Genomic DNA, 19,482 nt, shown 5'->3' with positions numbered 1-19,482 from the left:
TGAAAATGGAACGTCAGTTTACCCAAAAGTACCAACCACCTCCAAACTATCAATATTTTATGTTAGACTATTATGTTATCACCAGTGTCAAAGTAATTATATTAATCCAACAAATAATTGCATTAAATATCTAAGCTTTGGGCAGGAAAAAAAAAGACTATATAACTTTGAAAGGTACATGTAATGCTAACTATTTGGCTTTCCATAGAAATCGTTCGAGCCATGACACATGTGATAAACCAAGGAATGGCAATGTACTGGGGAACCTCCCGCTGGAGTGCCATGGAGATCATGGTAATTTCATTTCTATTTTTAAATGGCCATTGAGTACCTATTATTGTTTGTTAGATATCATATGTAAGTTGTAAGATCTTTTGCAAACTTTCTTCACAATCACAATGGCACTAGAATTCTATGATCAATTCCATCAGTAATAGAGATGGATATGGGGGGTGGATCTCTTCAGCTCAGAATACAATAGGGAGGGTGCAGGTATCTAACAGGAATTGTGCTTTAGCATGTTCTCTGGTAGTAAGAGAGTAAATTTCTCAGCTAACAAGACATATGAACACAATATTCCAGGTTTTTTTTAATGTATTAAATAATGGTACTGTTCATAACATGCTAATTACAGATCATTTTTATATTATATATTAGTTAAGTTTTATTTCTTTAGGAACCTAGAAATAGTCAAACTACGTTTTCTTTGTAATAGTCCATAATTCATACTTTGACTAATTTTCCCTGGACCTTACTCATTCCAAAACCTCTCAAAGAATAATAAGGATTTCCTGCATTGGTATTTCTTAGTGAAATTGATGGTCATAACTTTGCTTACTATTTGGCCATCTACATTTTTCTTGGTTTATATTGATTTCACCAAAATGAAATTTTTTCATGCATACAGCCTTATTTCTCATCAGCTATAAATTCAGTTGCACTTTTATTTCTCCCTAGGAAGCCTACTCTGTAGCAAGACAATTCAACATGATCCCACCAGTCTGTGAACAAGCTGAGTACCATCTTTTCCAGAGAGAGAAAGTGGAGGTTCAGCTACCAGAGCTCTACCATAAAATAGGTAATCTTCACAATCAAATTTGCTGATTATTTTTAACAACAGGATGATCAGCGATCCAGAAAAAGAAATGTTACTGAAATGCTTTCCTAAATGTTCCTAATTAACCTAGGGGTTGTCAGCACTATGCATTCCAGAGACTGGAAGAATCAAAAGTGCCTGTATGTAGCCTCCAGAGTATCACTCATGAAAGCCAAGCAGAGCTGTAAATTGTGACTGGTGTACAAGCTGTACTCAGTAGGTGTTCAAAAAATGCATATAGAATGAAGGGAAGAAACAATGAATAAACATATTTTTCATAGGGTAGTTGCTCTAGCCAAGAATGCATCTCTGAGTGGATTATGACTGCCTTTCCCCAAAATTATGGATTTATACATCTGTATCTCCTACTTTGCCTAGAACTGAGTCAGAATGGGAATTGAGGAACGGCTGACAAGCCAGGGACACATGTTTTTGTAGGTAGACATAATGACAAAGAGAGGGAAAAAATATATACACAACATGTACACGAGAATTTTGGACATCAGAAAAACTTATGTAAGCCACATTTTCAGGCGTACTTATTAAAACAGCTTCCAGAGATAATTTTCTTCATAAGAAATGGGGGTTTACACAAGTGGGAAAATGCTGGGTAAGATAAAAAGGATAAAAAAGTTCAACAGGGCTTCCCTGGTGGCACAGTGGTTGAGACTCCGCCTGCCGATGCAGGAGACGTGGGTTCGTACCCCGGTCCGGGAAGATCCCACATGCCGCGGAGCGGCTGGGCCCGTGAGCCATGGCCGCTGGGCCTGCGCGTCCGGAGCCTGTGCTCCGCAACGGGAGAGGCCACAACAGTGAGAGGCCCGCGTACTGCAAAAAAAAAGAAACAAAAAAGTTCAACAACAGCAATAACAATGGTGGTTATTGCTATCACTGCGTGTTTACTGTGCAGGGGGCATTGTGCTCCTGCTTTGCACCAGGCATTATTAAGGCACTGAGTGAACAAGCGAAGAGCTGGATTTCTGTGCAAGGAAAAGTGTTTCTTTTTACACTGAGTGTAAAAAGAAACATAAATTTTGGTCATCCGAAAACTATGGATAAGCCACATTTTCAGGCTTGATTATGTGGCCTGTTCCCCATAACCAACAGTGCACGTTTGATAGGTTTATAAAAATGAAGCACGATTTGTAGACGCCTAAACTGTAATAGAAAGATTTATGCTGATATTAGCTCATGTATCTGGCCAGTTTTCCCCACAACTAACCAAGTCCTTTCTAAACACCCCAACACTTTTGATCCCAGTTTGCAGAAGTAACTTTTTAAGGTTTTTTCTTCTGTAGGCGTTGGAGCGATGACATGGTCTCCACTGGCCTGTGGCATCATCTCAGGAAAATATGGAAATGGGGTGCCTGAAAGTTCCAGGGCTTCACTGAAGGTATTTTCCTCCACCTCTAGGAAAGAGTCTGGGGATAGGAGCAAGGGGAAAAAGGAGATTGAACAGAACAGTTCTGCAGAAGCCTGTGGCTCCCTGGCTCAGGCCGAGTGTGGCCTTGGGCTGGCCGCTGTTCTCTGGCCAGCTCCCCAAACCCTCTGGAGGTCTCTACTTCTGGTCAGGCATCAGTGCAGAAAGTTCTCCTCCTCTGGGGACCGGGGGAGATGCCCAATGACCTGGTTGGATTTGTAGACTCGAATTTGTACATTTATTCTTATATTCAAGAAGGTATTTCATTCCTCCTTTGAAACTTAGGAAACATAAAATCCCTTTTCTATATAAGAGGATCTAATTTTACTTTTCTTGACAAAACAAAACTTAAGCCACAGAGGTTTAATCCACATGTGGCAAACCGGTTGTAGTTGAATAGGTTTGAGGTCGGTTGACGTTTTTTAATATGTGAGGATGGGGAGTAAGGAGGGAGGGTTCGGGAAGCAGTTACAGAGCCAAGCCTCTGTCACGGGGGCTCAGGGCTGGCATTTGCAGAGATCAACTTCGGCTGCTCAGTCTTGCAGCTTAATTTCTTCTCTGAAGCATAAAGATATTTAAGATCATTGACATAAAGTTACCTCCATTCAGAAGATCTTGATGATTAATTTACTGGAGAGTACTCCAAAATCTCTCCTTGTTAATAACAACATGTCTGTTTTTAAAAACTTGAGAGAATGTGTAATAACATTAGAATCACAAATTACTCTGTAATGTCTAGGGAGAGAGCATAGGCATTTTCAAAATTCACACATGCCAAAAGCCCCAAAGAGGAAGCAGAAGTCTGACACAGCCTCTTGTCTCCATCAGCACAAAGTCAGCACAAGGACAACTCAAGTTAAGCCCAAACCAGCAACCCTTTAATCAGTGTGGCTGGAACCCCACCGTGTGCTTCCCTAATCAGGACCTTGTCCAGACTCTAGGTCTATCACTTTTCTCTCTGCTGTACCAGTTGACCTATTAGCTTGTTTGTTCTCTAAGATAATACAACACAAATATTTCCTAAAACATGGTGACATGGTCCTGCTTCTAGTTTTGCATTATTACAGTAATTATCCTAGAATATTATATAGGGTCTTGTTTCTGAAAAATGGAAGGTTTTGAATAAGTCAGCAAAGAAAAACGAAAAGCATCTTAGGAAAGAAAGGATAAAAGGTGGATGGCAAGAAAAGAGTGAAGAAAGAAAAGCATTGAAAATTGTGATTTTGCTGAGCACCTACTATGTGCCAAGCACCGGGCTAAGTGTTTTTATTCATCTCCTTTTTTCCTCGCAAAGATAAATGGATACAGATGGCTTTTAGTCAGTTGTAGCCAAGCATGTTGTCTTACATTCTTTCAGAGACTTTCTGAAAAGCTCAAAGTGCTTCCATATATACCAGGTGTTTGTTCCAGACTATCCTTATAAGAGGGTAAACCTTTTCCAGATGCAGAAACTGAGCACAAAGAGATTAGATACAATCCAAGAGCATAAACTCATAATAGAAAAAGTTAATAGTTAATAGTAGAACCCAGGGTTCCTGGCTCTCAATGCATCTCCCTAAAGGCATTTTTGTTTCCCTTCAAACTCAGGTTTTTAAAGGAGGAAGAAGTAGCTACTACACTGTATTTGGAGTATATGATTGGCTGATCTCCATCACTGTTTGAGAAAAGCTTACAAACAGCTGAAAAGCTTTTAAAAATGCACAACAAAAGGAGGAAAAAAAAAGAGATGCAAAATATTTGAAGGTGACTAAGCCCAAGAGCAACCCCAAAAATATTTCTGTTGTTGACTTTTCAGCATCTATTGAAACATCCTTAGCAATAAATAAGGACTCTCAACAGGTGAAAGGCAGCCAGTCACAAAGCGCGCTTCTTTAGAGCTCCACAGACCCTCAAGGCTTCTTAATTCATCAGTCCAAGTGCTTTCTGGACTAATATATGTACACTTAGAAAAGCCACTTGAGTAGAGTAACTAAAGCAAAAAATACTACTACTACTAATTATATACATACATATATATATATATATATATATATATATATATATATATTTCAACCTTAAGATTGAATGAGAATTCTAATAGTAAAAACATTTTTAAAAAAATAAAGACCTAGGCAAATAGATAAATAAGATGGCAACTTTCACCTTCCCCCAAAATAGAATAAATGGTTGGTATTTCACACTGGCTGTTTTAAGTTACACCAATAAAGTAAGGATGAACTAGATTTGAAAGATAAATATTGAACTAGATTTGAAGGATAAGCTAACTGAGTGTGAAAAAATACCTATCTTTTAGAAAGTAGTACTGCCCAGGGGGTTTTCTGGGAGGCTGCATCTGGCCCACCACTGTTACAAAGACTTCTAAATCAGTGTCATCAGCACTGACTCACCGCTGAGCTAAACACCACTACTTCTTCGTGTCTATCAGACATCTCCACGTGGCTGTCCCACGGGCATCTGTCATGCCTAATGGAATCTGTCCTCACTCCCCAGAATCTACTCTTTCTTCTCATTTAACAATGCCTCCACCCATCCATCTGGTCATCCCATTCAGAAGCCAAGGCATTATCTCAGCTGCCTCTTCTCCTCCCTGTCTTATCCATCAGGGCACCAACTCCTCCAGTCCACATCCTGATGCTCTGTGGTCCATTCCTTGTACCACCCTTGTTCAGATCTTCATCATTGCTTACTTGGTTTGTTGCATTAACCTCCTATCTGGACTCTCTGATTCCTCCCCACCCCCCACGCCTTTTTCAGCTACCCACCAATTTTCTATTATCTGTCTCAACTATGTGACCAATTATCTTTCTAAAAGATTAATCTCACTATATCATAACCCTGCTTAAAATCCTTTAATGACTTCCCAATCACTGATTATAGGACAAAACCTAAAACCCACAGAAAAAGCATTGAAGGAAATACTCTTGAACCCGTCTTTCATTCTTGTCTCTCCCCAAATCATATTACTTCATTTTTCACCCAAATGCACTGTACTCTTTTTTGCCTCCCAAAAATGCCCTTCTTTACATCCTGCTGTGGAAGCTCTCCTCATCTCTAAAGACGAATCTTGGTTGTCTTCACTCTGTGAAACCTGTCCTCACTTTATAAAAACTCAGTTATTGGTACTTTCTTCTATCATTCCATAAACACTTCTTACAGAGTCTTAGAATCCTCTGGCTGCAAGCAATAGAATACAGTTCAACCTAATTTAATCAAAGAAGGGAACACATAGACAGACACTCCCTGGGAAGGGTGGAGTGGGATGGCCTCAGGGGTGACTCCATCCATAGATTTGCACATCGTCAGGACTCTCCATCTCCTCTATTTCTCCCTGCATGTGAGTGTCATTTTCTTCTACTACAAGTGGGTCTTCTCCACGAGGCCAGGAGCAGGAATGCTGGTGACTGCAGGCTTACATCCTTAAAGTCATATAACCTGAGAGAAAAGAGACTTTTTCTTTATCAGCTTCAGTCCAGAGAAGACTGGCCAAGCTTGGGTCATGTGCCAACCTGATAAACCAATGACAGTGGCCCAAAGGATAAGGTGCTGTGACCAGCTCACGTCATGCACCTACGGTGATCTATTTCCCATAAAGAGGCAGTACAAACAAGGCTTCTAAGGAAATCATTGAGGGGGCAATCCAACTCAAAACAACACTTCTCAAGTTACCAGACAATGATTTGTGAGTACCTATAGGACAGAAACTGAAACTCACGTTAAGTCATCACAGAGCCTGGCACATGCTAGGTACTCAATAAATGGTTCTTGAGTGAGTGCAATGAGCCATAACTGAGGATCAACAAAGTCTGATCAAGAGACCAGGTGAGCAGCTTTTAAAGAGAAATTTTAAATAGAAATGAAAAGTGCAATAAAATTTATGGACAGCTCTTCCCTACTGTTGGGAAAATACCTTATAGAAAAATCATAAAAATATGTACCCTTCTGTCAAAGGTGAACAGGAAACATGCAAACTTATGTAGATCAAAGTGGGTGGAGAGGGGCAGTCCAAGTACCCCAAGTGTTCACATTAAGAAACTAAGGATATTGCACATTATGGTACAATTTCAGAAGGAAATTTTTTAGCTCCAGCATTTTACCTAGAGATTTTCACCTCAGTAGTGAAAACTTTGCTGCTCTTTTGAGCCAAAGACTTCGATGTTTAGATAGAAATAGTCAATGATCTTGAATGCTAAATTATTCTAGACAAGGCCCAGTAATGAAATGTGACTGATTCTGTCCATGGCTTTATAGTTGCTCCCTGAGTTCTAATCTACGATTAACTAACAGGTAACTGAGGGATTTGGGGCTAATCTCACTATTCCCACCCTGTTATGGCTACCTGTAATATGGGTGTCACACAGATAATGGTGACAGCAATAGGAGATGGCAAAGAAACAGGCTTTAGGAAAATTTAAAGAATTTTGTGACATGTATAAAAGTAATAGCCCACTAATCTGTGGAGAAAAGCTCATTCAGTTGTTCTTTTGGCAAATATTTACTGAGTGTCTACTCAGTGCCGGGCCCTGTGCTGAGGGCTGAGGATACAGGGACAGTCTCAGTGTAACTTAGGGACTTGCTGGAGACAGACATGAGAAGGGGTGAATTATGAAACTATGTGGAATCCACAAGCATTGTGGAAGCACGCAGGGCTGCCAGCTGAGTTGTACTTCTTTAAGGAGGAAGTGTCTGTGCTCAATCTGAAAAATTGAAGAGATCTATCTTTACCCTGTGGAGCCCTGGTTTCTCAGATCTCTTCCTCACCACCATATTGGCTGAGCCCCTTCTCTGGGCCAACCACTGTGTCAAGACTGGAGATGTTGAGATGAACGAGAAGCCATCCCTGCCTTCCACTTACTTAGAAAGAACAATCAACATGTAATCAAACCACTGCAGGAATAGGATTAAGCAAGTGGAATGGAAGATGAAATTTCGTCTTCTGATTCGTGGATTATTATTATAATTATTGCATACAACCACACCCACCACCAGCCTTCTTACCAAAAACACTGGTTCACTTCCATATTTAATGAATATTTTAGTTAAGCCTCATCTCCTCCATATGCTAACATTTTCCCACTTGTAAAGCAGTTAAAGTTATGTATTTCCGAAACACATTTGTTTCCTTTGGTATGAGGAAAGCAGTAGAAATACTATGCATCTACTTTTTAAAAACCCTAACCTGCTTATGTTTTCCAGTGATTAGAGTGAGATTTATGTTGAGGGTGGGAAGAAAGGTACTCAATAAATGAATGTTTAGTATTTGTTACTTTTAGAAGTCTTCCTAAAGATTGATGAATCAGTCAATCTTTATGTGTGTGGTATATGTTGAAACCTCAGGAACTCTCCTAGTTCTAATAAAAAGCAAGTGTTCAAGAAGCATTTGGCTATTGGTTTTCAACCGTGGTTTGTTTTTTTTTTTTTTTTCATTTGAATAACATTCAGAGATACTCGTCCTCTGAAAAATGTTATGAAACTAAAGTGAGGATCGGTGATGTTTTTCCCCTTGAGGACAGTAGAAGTAGGTTCAGGGGCTCTGATGTACGCAGCATGCTGCCGGGACTGGGAAAACTCTTGGCCATCTCTCTAAGCAAACTTCATGTGAGGAGCCAGACCATAAGCCTCTGAGATCTAGGAGGAGAACAGAACTGGGGCCGCTTGTTCTTTTTTCTTTTCATATCTGCAAAATCATTCCAAAAATCATAACAAAACATAATATGGTTTTTTCTTTGGAAATACTGTCTTAGAATGATGAAAAAATACTTAAAAAAAACAAAAGCCAGCAGCCTATTGAAATCATATGGGTGGAGATTTTGTGATGATTGCCCAGCTTTCCACTGCCTTTGAGAAGGTAAAGGTCTGTGGTGGTAATTATGTCATGAACGCATACAATGGAGAAAGTCCACGTTGCCACACAGGGAGATGGTTTTTATTATTGTCACTAAAACAGACTGACCGATTCTTACAAATATTCTTTTCCTTTGGGTGTTGCTGCATAGTGCTAGCTTTGTACGTAAGAGTCTATTGTTCCTCGTTTCATAGTAAGAGCAGAACCTTCTGAAAAATAGGGCATTGAGAAATTCTAAAATATTCTTTTCCTTATATTTAGGAAATCAGGCTCACTTCATAGTCTACATCAGGGTCAGTCTCTTCTCAGAGGTTTTAAAGATTAGTTTCTCATTTACCTTTTTAAGTTCCCTTGCCTTTTTAAGTTTCAAACGTTATACAAAAGGTAATACGCGTTTGGGAAAGTGTTTATCCACTTTAAAACTTTAAAATGGGACTTCTCTGGTGGTCCAGTGGTTAAGACTCTGCGCTTCCACTGCAGGGGGCACGGGTTCCATCCCTGGTCGGGGAAGTTCCAAATGCATCGTGGTGTGACTTTAAAATGTACTCGGTACCTATCAATTACACCATTCACATTTGCTTCTAGGAAGGAGCAGGGAAAGCTAACAATAAAACACTATTATAAGAATACTGAAGAGACTAGGAGTAAATTGAAGGCAAGAGGGAGAAAGATAGTTACAGCAGGAAATGTAAGATAATGACTTCCTTTGAGAAGAAAGCTTGGCACCCAACTTCCTTGACAAAAAGGAAACATAATAGACCCTGGTGAAATGTAAATGCTTTTTCCCCCTACATTCTAAAGGCTATTGCAATATGAAACATCATGTCCAGATGGGATCTAATTGATTATATGTTAGGATTTTAACAACTTTTGTGCATGTCGATGGATCTGAATGGTGAGTTTTAGTCAAAATCAATCTGTCTTGAATCAGTAAACAAGGAAGGAGACCTGTGGGGAACATTTCCTTGCATGAAGACATACGCATCCTTGTCACCATCAAACAGAAAGCTCAGAGCCAAGAAGATTCAGGAATTCACCACGAGGCTCTTATATTTTATTGAATTAACAATCTTTGCATCAAACCCTTACCAGACATTAATATTTAAATGTTCTTCTTATCTCTAGTGCTACCAGTGGTTGAAGGAAAGGATTGTGAGTGAAGAAGGGAGAAAACAGCAAAACAAGCTGAAAGACCTTTCGCCGATTGCGGAGCGTCTGGGATGCACGCTACCTCAGCTAGCCGTGGGTGAGAAAGTCACTTGGGAGGGGAAGCCTTGCTGGATCATGGAAAATGAAATCATTCTCTATTGTTGATCCACATCTCTTGCATGATAACATACCTATTGCAGGGGCAGATGATCTCTGAAGCACAGACTCCTGGTTCATACTATCTAAAACGAGAGATAGTATTAGATAGGTTTTTCAGAGTTCCCTAGAGTAGTTCCACATGCTGAAACAGTTTTCCTACTCCCTTCTCCTTTCCCTTATAACACAGTTTAAACAAGAACACATCAGTGAAAACGCACACATCCTCACAGTGTCAAGGGTGAGCACCCCTGAGCTGTGTAGTGACATCCACTGCTTCTGGCTCAATTTACCATCCCCGTCGAAGGTCAGGTGGGGTTGGTGAGAGGCTGAGGAGCAGGGGTGCGACCGTGGCCAAGGCTACTGCCACGTGGAAGGCCTATCCCATGGGAGCAGCGTCACCGCGAAACTTCCAGAGCCACGACGATGGCTCTTCCGACATTGTGGAGTCAATGAAAGGTCATGGTCACGGGTAACAATTGAAAGCCACGTTGCACCAGAACAGTCCTGTAGAAATATAATGTGCACCATGCGTTTAATCTTTAAATTTCCAGTGGCCATATTAAAATAGTAAAATGGAAATAGGTGAAATTAATTTTTAAATGGATTTTATTTAACCCAATATAGCCAACATATTATCATTTTTAACATGTAGTAAATATAAAAAGTTACTGAGATATATCACACTCTATTTTTCATACTAAGTCTTCAAAATCCAGAGTGTATTTTACACCTACAGCACATGTCAATTCAGGCTAAACACACCTCCCGGGTTCAATAGCCACCAGTGGCTAGAGACTAGGGATTAGACAGAAAAGCATTTAAACTTCCAGTTCCCTTGCTGGAGAGTATCTGCCAGGCTCTGTGGTGAGCTCTTTAATGCTCATCTTCTTGTCTCCTTAATCGTGGGTCCCGCGAGGTGTGTACTAATCGAGGTGTATACTAATCGTAGCCCTATCTTACAGATGTTAATGGAGTTTTGCTACTATTATCTCCACTTTACAAATGAAGAAGAGGCTGAAGAGAAAAGAATTCATGTGGTAGCTAGGAGAAAAGAATAAAATGGGTATAGAGTCTAGAAAAAACTCCTAAGGATTAAGAAATAGCAGGAATTGGGACAAATCAGATACAGTGAGACAACGAGATAAAAAGCTCAAGATAAGTTCTATGCAAATAAAATAAAAGAATATTTGTTAGATGCTTGACTCTTCTGAGGCTGGAAGGCAGGAAAATGGTAGCTGCAGTTAATAGTCACAGAAAGATGGAAATGGGAGACGGTTTTAGGAGAGAAATACCAGTTACCTAAGTATATGTGTAACTATTGCTGTAATCCTTTCTTCCAATAAACAAAAAAACAAAGATCATATTTAATGTGATTAGTTAGCATCGCTATGCTTTAATGAGCCCAGTAAAAGGTATTAGCTATCGACCATGAGCGAGTTATTTAACCTGATTATCAATTTTCTCATCTGTAAAACGGGTATAGTAGTATATATCTTACAAACTTGTTGAGCAAAAGGAAATTATGTATGTAAAGAAAAGAGTAGGTAACTGGTGAAGATGAAGATGAAGATGATGATGTTTTTGCAAAGAATTAGACACCCTCTGCCAAAACTCTGTCCACTCCTAGCCGTCGTATATGGTCAGAGGCACAAGCACAAAGAGGAACACCTATTCTTAAACCATAGCCATAAATACAATCTTTAGGTGGTAACAAGAAAGCAAGTATTGAATCTAGCTCTGAAAGAGATAGAAGAACACTGTCTTTGTAAAGAGAAAATCTTTACAACATTTAGACTTTCACTGGATGTCAGATGTACATGACTCTTTACAGAGTCTGAGTTTAAATTAAAACATGCTTTGTTTCTCCTTTTCCTCCCTCTGTGCCCCCAGATGTCTTTCTCGCCTGTCATTTTTTTCTTTTCTTTGTAAACAGGTAGTTTTGTTTTTAACCACAGAACTCTCAAACCAAGTGGGAAATTATTTCCAGGCATATTACCTTTGATCTGCTAGAAGCGTGTCGGGGGAGGGGAGATCCTCTGGCAGGAAACAAACTACTTCAACCCAACTGTGGGCTGGTGCCCGTGTCTCACGGCTGCACAGGAGCCAGCATTCACACCTTGCTCATAGACACTCTGGATGTGCCTGTGGGGGACACTTGAGAAGATGCTAATTATCTGGAATCATCTACATTACCTCTGGCATTGGCCAGCTCTGCCCAGTGGGTTCTCCTACATGGCCCAGCAGCCCGTGGGGGAATCATCTGTTGCTGGCATCAGGTAGTTTATGGGCAATAATTTTCTCAGTGCCCTGCTTTGCCCTCAGAACTTCCACTGGTGCCAAAAAAAGAGTTCTAAGTGCAAAGTAGGAAATAAGGCAGCCAAAAAAGAAAATAGAAAGAAAGAAAAAGCCCAGGATCACTTGGCTTGTTGCCTTCATAGAGCATTATTTTTTCCACATGGAAGGATTTAGTGATTGCCTTAAAAGGTCTGAGTGTGGTAACAGCTTAACAGTATCAGTTGACAGCATGGCCTGACCAAATGGGGGCAGAAGAAGAGGTGTTCAGGGATGTCCGTCAATCATCCATGTCTCCATTTATTCAACAAACATCTAATGAGCACCTACTATGTGCAGGTGCTGGGCTGGGTGCTGAGCATCCAACTGCAAATAACACACACAGTCTGGTGGGCAAGTCAAGAAATTAACAGATAATTTTAATACAGTGTGAGAGTAAAATAATTCAGACGGGCAGGGTGGGCCGGGGGCGGGGGTGGGGGCGGTTTGGAAGTAAAATGTAGGAGCTCCCAACCCGGCCTGGGACTCAGGGAAGGACTTTAGGAGAAGGCGGTGCCCACGAGGAATCCCAGATGATGAGTAGATATTAGTGAGGCAAAGGAAGGGAGGAGGCAAAGGGACATTCCAGACCCAGGGGACCGCTTGAGCCAAGGGCTTGGGGAGGAGAAACACAGCATGATATTTGGGGATGGGGAGGATTTACAAATAGTGCTGCTGGAGCACTAAGTTCAAGGCAGGGAGTGAGGAGACCAGAAGCTGGAGTGGAGGGCTTTCTAGTAAGGTTTGTCAGGGTGAGAAGTGAGAGCTTCACCTCATAGGACCAGGATCCCGTCAGGCACACGTTGAAGAATGTTTAGCAGGCAAGTGACTTGAACAAATTTGTGTCTGGAGAAGCTACTGCTGGATGTGTGCGGGGTAGGCAGGGACAATCCAAACAAGATGTGGGAAAACCATTTGTGCAGGAGAGACGGTGAGGGCCTGAGGGAGGGAGTGGACAGTTGAACCAGGCAGTGATTCTCCAAGTGTGTTCCCATATCCACACACTGGAATACTGTTCAGCAATAAAAGAAATGATATACTGACCTGTGCTATAACATGGATGAACCGCATAGACATTACGCTAAGTGAAAGAAGTCAGGCACGAAAGACGTACTCCATGATTCCATTTAGGTGAAATGTCCAGAAATAATAAATCCATAGGGGCACAAAGTAGATGAGTGGTGTCCTTGGGTTGGGGGTAGAAATGGGATTAACTGTGAATGGGTATGAAGGATCTTATTGGGATGATGGGAATGTTCTAAAACTGGATTTTAAATGCTGATGATTGCACACATGATAAATTTATGAAAAATTATTGAATTGTACACCTAAAATGGGTACATTTTACCTCAATAAAGTTGTTTAAAAAAAAAGAGTACCTGTACCAGCAGCATCAGCATCACCTGGGAACTTGTCAGAAATGCAGATCCTCAGGCCCCGCTCCAGACTTTCTGGGTCAGAAACTCGAGGTGAAGCACTGAGTAATCAGTGTTTCACAGGCCCTCCAGGTGACTGAGGCATGCTAAAATTTGAGAACTACTGGATTAGAGAAATATTTAGGAAGGACAATCAGCCAGATGACAATTAAAAAGGAATGTGGGATCAGAAAAGGACAGTGCCCAAGGATAGCTCCCAGGTTTCTGGTTTGGGAGGCCAAGTTGCTGGTGATGCCACCAAATGAGATTGGTAACCCAAGAGGGACAGGCTTAGTTAAGTAGCAAGAAGTTCACAGTGTCTGTGGGGCGTCTAGCAGGGACATCCAGCAGACACTGCATCCCTGGGCCTAGAGCAATATCTAGTTCCAGGAAGCTACAAACTGCAGTCTACCTCAACCACAGGGAGTTTCCTGGGGACCCTGGCTTCTGACATGGTGAGAAGGGGACTGGGATGTGAGGGGGATGCAGGGAATCTCAGCCGGCCTTTTACAAGTTTAAGAAGAGGAGAAGGGTAGGGTGGCAGCTACCCAGGTATGAAGGGCCTGAGGAGGCTTATTTTAGAATGGGAGAAATTTGATTATGCCTTCTTGATAAAGAGAAAGAGGATAGTAAGAAATCAAACATCCAGGAGAGCAAGAGAGGGAGAGAAATAATGGATGAATCAAATCCAAGGAAAGGCAAAGGGAATGGGACCAGGGAAGAGTTTGGCTTTGAACAGACAGCACCCCATAGCCTCTGAAACTGGAGTATGTGTGTGTCTACTTGTGTCCATAGGTGAGTGGGAAATTAAGGAATATGCTACCTGAGGGACTCAATTTTCTACATAAAGTAGGCGGCTAGGCCATCTCCTGAGAGGGAGGAGGCCTGGGTTGAAGAGGGTTTAAGTTTAGAGGTTGCTAGAGGCGGAGGAGGGGTGAGGGGTTTGAGGGCTGGTGAGAGAGACGGTCTCCCCAGAATGAACCTCACGTCAGGAAGAAAGGCAGGTCCAGAGAGGGCTGACAGGTCAGCGGAGACAGAGGACCCAGGTACCCAGAGTCTACATGGACTCTACGTAACAGATGAGGGGGAAGTGAGAGCATGAATGAGATGGAAAAGACAGATGCAAACAGGAATCCAGATGTTCGCCCATGAGCAGTGTCAGGTGTCTTCAGGGACAAGACAGTGTTTCTGGGCTGGGCGGCTAGACTGGGTGCCCCAGTTGTGGGGCAGAGGAGCCCGAAGCCCACAGTTCACGGGCACGGATTCTACCGAGTCCTCCACACAACAGGGGTTGCTGCTGAGGTTTTTAACCCTGGAGTGTGCTGTCCATCCTCCCCCAAGGTTAATATGTTTTGGTTGTGACAACGGAAGCTACAAATGGTGTTTGCAAACTCATCAACAGTCAGAAGTGCTTTGACTTCCTGACCCACTGCTCTCTCTTCCCAGCGTGGTGCCTGAGAAACGAGGGTGTGAGTTCCGTGCTCCTGGGATCATCCACTCCTGAACAACTCATTGAAAACCTCGGTGCCATCCAGGCAAGTACTGCAGCCCTTTCCAACCAACTCCAGGAAATTCCCTGGTGCCTTTGAAGATGCCCCCAGGCAGTGTCCCGTCTCCCCACCTCTGTCCTTCATTGTGTCACAGCTGAGTGGCATGAAAGCCCCTAATATAGGGAATAGGCTACCTGTTCCTAGATAGGGGAAGAAGGGAAATGGGGACAAAGGCAAAAGAATCAACAGAACTTTCACAGTATGTGGATCCAGGGATGTCCTCTTCTGATTAACAGGCAGTCTCCTCCAGGCTCATTTCTCAGGATGGCTTGTGTCCGTGGGACAGTGTATTCTATGACCCAAGCAATGTTACACCTGACGACTGGGTTCCCAGGTCGAACCACACAAGCCTGCCTAATAACCAGCTTGAAATGTAGTAGCCATAGGACAATATCCACACATCATGTATTTACTTTTTTCCCCACAAATATTTATTGCCAATCTACAGTGTGCCAAGCCCCTCCTTTCTGCTCTCCTAGGATCCTGGATCCCTCTCCCCATCACAGCACTTACGATAACGTAGTATAATCGCCTGTCTCGTTGAGGTCAGAGACTTGTGTCTTTCTTGCTTCTCCACTGATTTTCCGGTTCCTAGACTCTATGGCCCTTAGCCAACACTCAAGAAATACCTATTGAATGAATGAATGTTTGCCACTTTTAAGACAAATAAGCTCAGAATTCCAGGATCACATCTCCCTAACAGCAATTTCAGGAGCGCCCACCCCCATCCCCTCCCCTGCAGGGATTGCTAGGCCTGGAGGGAGCCTGCAGCTGTACCTGGGGAGCCTGTAAGGCAGCAGGAGGGGAAGTGGGAGAGAGATGTTCCTGGGAGTTCTGAGGAGAGGGTGGAGGTTGGTGGCTGTGGTGACCATCCCCTGCCCCCAAAGGTCACATCTCAGTCCTGAGCCTGCCCCACTCTCAGCCCAGCCAGAGGCCGCAGGAACGAGCTCGTCCACAGCTCTTGCCGTAGCTGTATCACCTGCACAAACAGAAGTGCCTCACAGCTTCTCCCCTGTCCATCTGTCCCCGAAACCAGCACTTAGCCCTGTTACCTCTCCCAGAAGGAAGTAGGTGGAGGTGGGGACAAACTTGATTAAACTTAAAACTTTTTAAAATCCTTTTGAAGAATAGCCTCGAATATGCTGGGAGATAAACGGTGCAGACCTCCTTCTCTACCATCACCTTTCTTAGGGCTATGCAGCTGGGTAATCATCTCTGCCTCTCAGCTTCTGAGAATTCCTCCCAGATTGGGGGGTTCCCTGTCCCTGCCTGGGGAATGCTCTTTTAAGAAAGCCTTCCCAACTTCTCTTATTTTCACTTGTGCTCTGGCAACAGATAAAGGCTCCACAATGACGAGGAGGAAACGGGAACAGTCTATACACAAAAGAACTGAAATGCAAACCAGTGATTTCAATTCCACTAATGCTTATTGAGTACTTATTCTGTGTCTGGCACCATGCTAGGCAGAGAGTGTTCCGAGATAAGCACAGGACGGTGCCCTCAGGAGCTCACGGGCTGCCTGAGAAAGAGGGAATTAAGATTCACTCTAGCCCGTGGTTCATTCAGGAGATCTTTGAGAGCTTACTCTGTACCCAGCACTGGGGACACCACAGGAAACCAGAAAGATATTACCCAACCGTCAAGGAGCTTACATTCCAGTGGCAGAGGCACATAATAAAGAAACATATAAAATAATTTCAAGTGAGAACATTTACTAAGTAAATAAAGATGGTATTGTAATAGAGACTAACTGGGAAATGAGTGAGCCCACTTTAGAGAATGTCCTTGCCAAAAGCCCCTCTGGGATATGTGTATTCTGAAGCCTGGAAGCGGAGGACGCAGCACATGAAAAGCCCTGGAACGAGCAGACACACAGAAGAGCAGTGCAAAGGCCCTGAGACGCAGACGCACTTGGCTTTTTCCAGGAAGCACCAGCCTAAGGCGAATGTGGTCAACTTGCATTGAGCATAAAGGATGGTGGGTGCGGGCAGGGGACAGGTCACACGGAACACTAGAAAAGTCAGAATTTTGTTCTACTCACAGCAAATCCTTTGGAGGGTTTTAAGAGGAGGGACACGCTGTTGTTATTTGAATTTTTAAAGATTGCTTTGGCTGTTGTGTGAAAAGCAGAATGAAGAAAGGCAAGGACAGGTTGTCCAGGTGACGGGTGATGGTGGCTTGGACTAGTGAGGATCGTGGCCATGAAGGTCAAGGAGTCCGTAGGTTTTGGAAAGAGAGGCATGACTTGCAGATGGCTTGGCAAGAAAAGGGAGCAGCCAAGGATTCCTGTCATGCTAACAGTGATCACTGCCATTCCAAGGGGGAACTCATACTGCCTGGGACGGTAAAAAAGAAAAAAGGCAGCTCCTGGGCTTGGCAATACTCCAGGTAGCCAAAGATAACATTTCAGAGGAAAACTGAGGCAGTCATCTTCCCAAAGCACTTCCTCCCTAGCAAAGCTCTGGCTGGTAGCAGGATGGGGCTTCCATGCTCAACGCGTAAGAGAAAAGGGACGTTGTCCAAGCAGGGAGGCTGCTACCAGGAGGGTTTACCTTCCCTTTTCCCTTTCTACTCCACCTCCCATGGGCCCAGTGCCACAGATTCCACCCTTGGCAAGCTGTAACTGGGCCCCTTGATGTGGTGAGAGTAGATTGTGTGGCTGGGGGCTCCCTGCAGCGGTTGGTGGGACTGGATAGAGTGCAGTGCCAGCAGCTATAAGGAAAAGAAGTTTCTAATGGGCAAAGAAAGGCAGCTGCTCCAAGGAATGAATGTGCCTAAGGTGAGCATAAACTGGAGGGGCATTTATAAATCAGAGCCTCAAGAGATGAGAGACTGGAGAGAAGCCACAGCTGCAGGCAGCCCATCACCTGCACAGGTCCCCATCCTCCAGCCTTCAAGCCCTTCTGAGGCTCCCCACCATCCACTCAGAAAAGTCCAGGCTCCTCAGCAGTCGGGCCTTCCCATCCACGGCTCATCTCCCCTCCCCCACCTTCCCTGGGATCCCAATCCCCAGAATAGTGGTCCTCCTCCTGCAAAGTGTCCACCACCCCAGGCTGGCCAAATCCGGCTCCATCCCCAAGGTCCATCCTGACAGTGACCCAGTCCTGGGAGAGCTTCCCTAATGCCTGCCAGGCGGCAACGCTGGCCAGACCTCCCCTCACCTGCCAATTACTGCACTCAGGATACTGCTACGCCTGCAGTTTGCTAGCTCATGGGATGTTTATGTGACCTGCAGGGACGAAAATGTTTTAAAACAGTCGCCAACATTAAAAAATTGGGCAACTTCACATAAAATTCTTAATGTATGGCTTCTCTTGTTGAACATTTAGGTCTTATAACTATTTTTTTTCACGTTTTATTCAGGTACTTTTATGGTTTCATTTTTCTAATGTTTAGATCTCTTTTCTTATTGGTGTAGTGAATGAAGAATTTTTTTGCTCACATGGCTAACCCACTATATTCTAGACACAAAACTTCAAACCAACTTCTAGATTTGAGTCTCACTGTTGCAGTCTCACATTTAAATAGCACAGTAGCTGAGATCCTCTGATGCTCCAAGGCTAGTGGGAAACCCAATCTGCTTTAGCTTCATTCGGAGAGGAAAATGTTACCAGACCAGTGAGGAAGGAGCTATACTACCCTGCCAAACCCTGAGGCTTCTGGGGAGAGCATATGAGTGGAGACAAGGTCACGCTGGCCAACATGACTGCAGCAGAGGAAGGGTGAGGTGGAAACCTCAGAATCAGTCATCATGAATGTATTTCACCAGACTCCACACAGGCTCAGACTATTCCTGCAAGAAGCCTGCCTCTGTCCCTTGTCTTATGGTGTAATGTGTGCCCTTGGCCCACTTCTTGCAATAAATGCTAGCTGGCCTTAGATGATCTCATCCTTCCCCAGGGCTTCAATGAGCATGACCGTGCAAATGACTTGCAAATTCTCAACTCCAGTCCTTCCACTACCACTAAGCTCCACAGCTGCACTTCTGGCTGCCTGCAAGTCACTTCTACATGGGATCCCAAAGGCACCTTCACCTCAACATATCCTACCCCAAACTTCTCCTCCTGGGGTCTCTCAATAATTAATTACCTACACCAGTATCTTCCTAGTTACGCAGTCTTGAGATCACCATGAGCCTCCAAAATGTCTCTCCGAGGCACTCTCCTTTTCTCCTCTACCGCCACTGTCTAGTTAAGGTTCTTAGTGTCTGGCTAGGACTGCAATAAATTTCTAACATCTGTGTCCCCTTTCAATCTCCTTCCAACTCTTCCTTCAGAATACCTCCAGGTGTCTGATGGAGTCACTCCCAGCTGAGAAGTCGTGAGAGGTTCCCCACCACCTTCAGCATAAAGTCCCAACTCCAAAAAAATGGCATTCAAGGCCTTCCGCCGTTTACCTTAACTTCCCTTTTCCCTATTCCCACCATCCCCACCCCTCCCCCACTCACTCTACACTTGTATCACCCTGTTTCACGGACTTTTCACTTCTTCATGCTATTCCATCTACCTGGGATGCCTGTT

General features: G+C 43.4%; 1 protein-coding gene across 5 annotated transcripts in view; it reads left to right on the top strand.

The window, feature by feature from the left end:
* The window catches only part of KCNAB1 (potassium voltage-gated channel subfamily A regulatory beta subunit 1), a gene marked incomplete at its 5' end in the record, with an annotated part of 420,311 nt that overhangs the window by 395,781 nt on the left and 5,048 nt on the right, over positions 1–19,482 (top strand). For all 5 annotated transcript variants that reach the window (XM_082625460.1, XM_082625457.1, XM_082625458.1 and 2 more), the window contains 5 exons: positions 209–294; positions 958–1,078; positions 2,395–2,489; positions 9,484–9,604; positions 14,859–14,947. In XM_082625460.1, the coding sequence (XP_082481586.1) occupies positions 209–294; positions 958–1,078; positions 2,395–2,489; positions 9,484–9,604; positions 14,859–14,947 (512 nt within the window). The remainder of the gene's footprint in view (positions 1–208; positions 295–957; positions 1,079–2,394; positions 2,490–9,483; positions 9,605–14,858; positions 14,948–19,482) is intronic.

The sequence above is a fragment of the Mesoplodon mirus genome (assembly GCF_964341445.2).
Source record: "Mesoplodon mirus genome assembly, chromosome: 6".
NCBI classification, from domain to species: Eukaryota; Metazoa; Chordata; class Mammalia; order Artiodactyla; family Ziphiidae; genus Mesoplodon; species Mesoplodon mirus.
The sequence above is the reverse complement of the archived record's forward strand: the minus strand, read 5'-3'. Positions and strand labels throughout refer to the sequence as shown.